This window comes from Triticum aestivum, unplaced genomic scaffold (assembly GCF_018294505.1).
Source record: "Triticum aestivum cultivar Chinese Spring unplaced genomic scaffold, IWGSC CS RefSeq v2.1 scaffold16706, whole genome shotgun sequence".
Lineage (NCBI taxonomy): Eukaryota > Viridiplantae > Streptophyta > Magnoliopsida > Poales > Poaceae > Triticum > Triticum aestivum.
The window spans coordinates 1-6,539 of NW_025225759.1; the positions used below are offsets into that span (position 1 = coordinate 1).

General features: G+C 42.4%; 1 protein-coding gene across 1 annotated transcript; it reads left to right on the forward strand.

The window, feature by feature from the left end:
* The first annotated feature begins 4,422 nt into the window (after nt 1-4,422).
* Nucleotides 4,423-5,874, forward strand: LOC123172371 (uncharacterized). Its single transcript, XM_044589362.1, has one exon. The coding sequence runs from the start codon at nt 4,423-4,425 to the stop codon at nt 5,872-5,874; it is 1,452 nt and encodes a 483-aa protein (XP_044445297.1).
* The last annotated feature ends 665 nt before the right edge of the window (nt 5,875-6,539 follow it).

Here is a 6,539-nt window from a genome sequence, read left to right on the forward strand (position 1 = left end):
CTCCACCATATTCCACCTCGGTCATATCGTTGCGGTGTTTAGGCGAAGACCTGCATCGGTAGAACATCATCATCATCACCATGCCGTCGTGCTGACGGAACTTATCCCCGACACCCTGTTGGATCGGAGTCCGGGGATCGTCATCGAGATGAACGTGTGATGAACTCGGAGGTGCCGTATGTTCGGTGCTTGGATCGGTCGGATCGTGAAGCCGTACGACTACATCAACCGCGTTGTCATAACGCTTCCGCTTACGGTCTACGAGGGTACGTGGACAACACTCTCCCCTCTCGTTGATATGCATCACCATGATCTTGCGTGTGCGTAGGAAAATTTTGAAATTACTACGTTCCCCAACAAGGGCATGGACAACACATAAAACCATTATGCTTGTTTGCCTCAGCCACTTCGAAAAAATCATGCGCGCCCTTAATGTACTCGGAGGTGTGTCTGTTATCGTACATCCATTGCCGGTTCATCTGCGTGCATTATATATAATTAAGTGTGTCAAAAATTATTACAGAACATCATAAATAGATAACTAAGTGACCAAATTAATAGAAGTTCATCATCACATCAAAACCAAAGTACATACATAGTTCTCATCTTCAAGCGAAAATCATTACAGAACAACATAAAGCTCTGCAGAGCATCTAAATTAATTAAACCATACATTGAAACTATGTAAAACATTTTAATGCGAAAGCAAATGCGATCATAATCGCAACCAAGGTAACAACTGATCCAACGGCATAATGATACCAAACCTCGGTATGAATGGCATATTTTCTAATCTTTCTAATCTTCAAGCGCATTGCATCCATCTTGATCTTGTGATCATCGACGACATCCGCAACATGCATCTCCAATATCATCTTCTCCTCCTCAATTTTTCTTATTTTTTTCTTCAAGAAATTGTTTTCTTTTTCAACTAAATTTAACCTCTCGACAATAGAGTCGGTTGGAATTTCCGGTTCAACAACCTCCTAGATAAATAAAATCTATGTCACGTTGGTCGGCATAATTTTCATAAACAATAAATGAACCAATAGTTATGAAAAGATAATATATACCACATCCGAATCATAGATAGGACGAGGGCCGACGGGGGCGGATACCAAAACCATCGCACTATATAAGATGCAATAATAAAAATAAGAAAATAATACAAGTATCTATCTAAACTTACAAGTAAGAATATTTTTCCTTTCAGAAAGAAGATAAGAACAAGAGGCTCACCACGGTGGTGCCGACGATGAGATCGGCGCGGGTGATCGACGGCAGTGAAGACGGGTACGGGGCGTGACGGACCGCTAAATCTAGACAAATATTAAGAAAAATGAAGCTTGGAGATGAGAAAGCTTAAGTAGTGTGGATCGGGCATTCCATCGAACACCTTATATGCATAGGAGGTGAGCTAGAGCACCACCAAGCCCTCTCCCCCTCGGCTGCCAGAAAAAACAGAGCAGTGTGCTCTGCTCTTACGCGAGGGGGTATATATAGGCACCTCATTGGTCCCGGTTGGTGGCTTGAACCGGGACTAAAGGGCAGCCTTTGGTCCCGGTTCGTGGCACCAACCGGGACCAATGATGATGGGTCAGGAGCGAGGCCCATTGGTTCCGGTTCGTCCCACCAACCGGGACCAAAAGGTCCAGACGAACCGGAACCAATGGCCCACGTGGCCCGGCCGGCCCCCGGGGCTCACGAACCGGGTCCAATGCCACCATTGGTCCCGGTTCTGGATTGAACCGGGACTAATGGGCTGACCCGGCCTGAACCAATGCCCCCTTTTCTACTGGTGGTAGTACAACTAAACTACTCTCGAGTGAAATGTATACTACCAAAGATACAATAATTAACTAGCATGTTCACTTTGGTTCACGAGCTCCCAAGTCGTAATTAGTCCACAACGACTCGTCTACTGTGTTTACTTTGGTCCAAGTCTCGCCCAAACGAGACCACATTAGATGACTTTTGCACACGTGGTGTCCCTTGGAGTTTGCAAACAGTAAAAAAACATCCTTACTATTTTGTTCTATGTTATTTTTGTGATGCAAGTTAGACTTTTTTTATCCTCTCTATTTTTATATACAAGGCCATAAACTCAGATTACATGTATCAATAAAAAATTAAATGTCTGTTTTGCAAGCCAGCTTTTCTTTTCATTTACTGTGATCAGTAAACTTCTCCGAACACAATGGTTTGGTGTTTAGATAAACCCCTAAGGGTTTTTTTTTTTTCAAAATAAAGCATCAAGGGAATACAAACACAATAAGCACATATCCGACCTCTGCATGTTTAGGGTGCACACATCGAAAACTTATGCACCCAAGTAGAAAATCGTCATATTCACATATTGCGGCACAGCAAGCCGGCGCCATCGTTCACATACCTGCAGACGGGATCATGGCCACTGATGTCTTACCACTAGAGAGTGCTGGTTCGGCTGAAATATTCACCACCGCCGCCGCACAGCCATACACGCTGCTTCAAGCCTTCATTCATAGATCACATCTCATAGCCAAAGGATAGCTGAGGAAAGGCCTCCCCGCCGTTGCCTTCACCGACCAGTTCCATGGCTTTGCAAGGCATTTTTGCAAAAAAAAAAAAAGTTAACAAGAAGTTAGGACGAACAGGAAGGACGCAACGGCTTTGGTTCGGGTGGCCGCGGCTATTTGCTAGGGTCTTTTTTTGGTAAGGAGACAAACCTAAGGTTAGATGCTAAATGATACTCCCCCCGTTTCAAATTATAAGATGTTCTGGATATTTCAATATGAACTACATACCTGCTAAAATGAGTGAACAATATAGTAAAACGCGTCTATATACATTTGATTTAGAAAAAGATAGAACATCTTATAATTCGGAACAGATGTAGTACAACTAAACTACTCTCGAGTGAAATGTATACCAAAGATACAATAATTAACTAGCATGTTCACTTTGGTTCACGAGCTCCCAAATCGTAATTAGTCCACAACGACTCGTCTACTGTGTTTATTTTGGTCCAAGTCTCGCCCAAACGAGACCACATCAGATGACTTTTGCACACGTGGTGTCCCTTGGAGTTTGCAAACAGTAAAAAAACATCCTTGATATTTTGTTCCATGTTATTTTTGTGATGCAAGTTAGATTTTTTTTATCCTCTTCTTTTTTATATACAAGGCCACAAATTCAGATTACATATATCAACGTAAAATTAAATGTCTGCTTTGCAAGTTAGCTTTTTTTTTTCATTTACTGCAATCAGTAAACTTTATCAAACTATCACGGATAACAGCAGGCTTTGTACCTCTCTCTGAGCATCTCATCACCATAGCCTGCATTGATGTTCGGCTACACAAATCCCATGGGTCATGGGAGGAGGTGACCAAACCATCCTTCTCGTTTCATCGCCGCTCTAGTTTGATAGTAGTGCTCGACCAAGTTGCTGCTTTCGTACTACTTCCTCTGTTTCCAAATATAAATCTTTTTAGAAATTTCGATAAGAACTACATACGGATGTATATAGACAAATTTTAGAGTGTAGATTCACTCATTCTGCTCTGTATGTAGTCTGTATTGAAATATCTAAAAGGACTTATATTTAAAAACGGAGGGAGTACATCTGAATTTGATAGTAACTAATCGTGCTACTTTGCCCTCTAACAGCGTATGCCTACAGCCTACTTGGCTCCTTTGACCGAGTCGAGGCGAGCGACTCCTCAACCAACTCCCGCTGAAGCTCACTCGGTGGCGGCCGCAACAGCAACAGCGATGGAGACGGTGACTTCGAAGGCAGGCGCAGCCAGGGACGGAGGTCTACGACGGCGACGCCATGGTACCTATGCCCCCCTCCCGTTCATCTGCCTCTGCCCCTCTGCTGCGTCACCTCTGCCAAATTGTTGGGAATCACTGAAGAAGTTTGAAGCAATTATACAATGTGGACAATACTGCAGGCCAGGAAACAATGAGAGAGTTATAAATAAATAAATATTAAAGCTTCATTGAGCTACCGCACAACTTTTTGGATCTCACCAGTCCTGCTGCAGCTAGCAATAGCACTCCTGCTCTGGTCATAGGAACTCCATCAAGCAGTCATAGATGGCACATCATGGTAGTTGGCATGTCCTTGTCAAGCATTATTGTCAAATACTCCTTCTGGAAACTACAGTCAAACACTAGGAGCATTGAATGTTCAAGAACGTTGGAGCTATCCTTTAATTGGTAGAATTATTTCACTCCTCATCTTTAAACGCTTGGCCTTGCTCAATATGTGATTCTAATTAAATTAACTGCTAGTGCTTTCAACGCAGTACTAATATATCGTGAGAGATGAGCTTCCCTGTCAAATTCCATCACAAAACTCATAGACTTTGTTTCACCAAAGTAGACACTCAAGCGAAACATTCCACTTATAAAAGAAGGGGTGGTGAACTTGACATGGATCTCACCATATCTGCAGTTGCAAGCGAATTTGTTAGCCGCTTCATCTCCTTCCTCATAAACAAGTACTCCTACTCAAGCCATGTGCGATTAGAGGAGAAGGTGGAGAGATTGCAGCATCTCCTAATGAGAGTACACACGGTCGTTGAAGAAGCAGATGGGAGATATATCATGAACTCCAGGATGGTGATGCAGCTCCAGTTGCTTTCAGAGGCCATGTACCAAGGCTACCATGTTGTTGACACCTTCAGGTACCAAAGCTTTGTGGACAAAGGCATCAGCGAGGTTTGCAACTCATCTATTTTGCCTTTCGCCATTCCTCTTAAGCGTACTCGCACAATTGAATGTACAAGAAGGGACAAAGTAGTGAACCTTGATTTAGATGGTGCCTTGAAAACCATGCAAAGTGTTGTGGCTAACATGATGGAGTTTGTTGTGCTTTTGGGTGGATGCGACCGCATGGTGCGTAGACCATATGATTCATATCTTTACTATGAAAATATCATGTTTGGACGCCATGCCGAAAAGCAAATGCTCTTGAACTTCTTGTTGCAACAGAACACGCCTGGTGATGAACCATCTGTTCTTCCAATCATAGGTGGTTGCACAGTCGGCAAGAAAACGTTGGTTGCTCATGTGTGCCGCGATGAGAGGGTGCAGTCGCGCTTCTCTTCGGTTTTGCACTTGAGTGGAGAAAACCTGCTGAAAATTCTTGAGCATGAAAGTACCATGTTAGGCAAAATGTTGGTAGTTGTTGAGTTTGCTTCCAATATAGATGACAACGATTGGAGAACATTCCACTCATTTGTTAAAAGGTTGGCTAGAGGTAGCAAGGTGATCATCATAAGTAAACTCCAAAGATCAGCCAGATTTGGATCAGTGAAGCCAATTTTTCTCAATAATTTGTCCTTCGAGGAATTATGGTACCTATTCAAGACACTGGCATTTGGAAGTGCAAACCCGGAAGAACATCCACGACTAGTACCAATAGCACAAGAATATGCCAAGATGTTGCACATGGAAGAGTCACTTCTTGTTATAAATCCAGTTGCAGATGTACTGAGGAACAACCTGAATGTCCAATTCTGGCTTTTCCTACTAAAAAAAAGAAGAAGAATGCTTGAAAGGAACCTCTCTATATATGGTGTGGATCTGAAAATACAAATGGAACAAGGTTATCCACTTGACTTAACAGATTATGCTATGAATCCACTGCGCGCGATACCTTATTCAGCCATAGTTCCAAGAAAGAAGGAATTACCAACGGTGACACTTGGGGATCTCGTGGCAGATCCTAGTGTTAGGCCAAAAGGGGAGTTCAATTTAGTGACATGGGAATCAAGGATTCCTCCTTACAATTCAGCATCTTACTTTGTTCCGGACTGGGTTCAGGATATGCGTGAAGGTACCCTCTTGCCAGGGAGGAAGCGACGCGAATTCCATGTATAATCTTATAACATAGCTTCTATAATTTAGTGTAATAATTGTTGTTTAGCTTTTCATGGAATTTGTAGTCTTTTTGCAAAGACCCAAAGAATAATTTGGTGTCACTAGGCACACTAAGGCCACTCCGTGTCTGTAATTCTGCATGTATATGGTCCTTTTTCCTCTTACTCTATTTTTCCTTTTATACTTCATTCCTATCTTTTTTTCATCAGAGTGTGAATTAATGTAAAGTTGAAGAACTCTTATAATGGACAACACTGCACCACAACCACAGTGTCTCGGCACAATATCCTATGAGTTAAATGTTTATAGCTTTGGCTGGGTGGAGGAACTAGGGCTTCGACACCATATATTTAGAGCCGAAATGGGGTTTGGGCATTGTAGCAGAACCAAAATGTAATTAGTTTAACAACACGTAATGCCTCCTACGCCATCAGTTTCATCTTCAAACCTGGAGAGAGAAAAATCTCCGAAAAGATTACCATGACGTTTGAGACTTGGCCTGTTGGTTACAAAATTTGACTTTCAACAACATTAGCAGTCATCAATCTTTAAAAATGGTTAGAAGTCAATCTGATGGTGACCTGGATGGCAACAGATATCGTGATATTTTCCAAATGTAGTAGTTGGTATAAGATGAAGTCACTCATCCTTTGTTTGAACCGGCA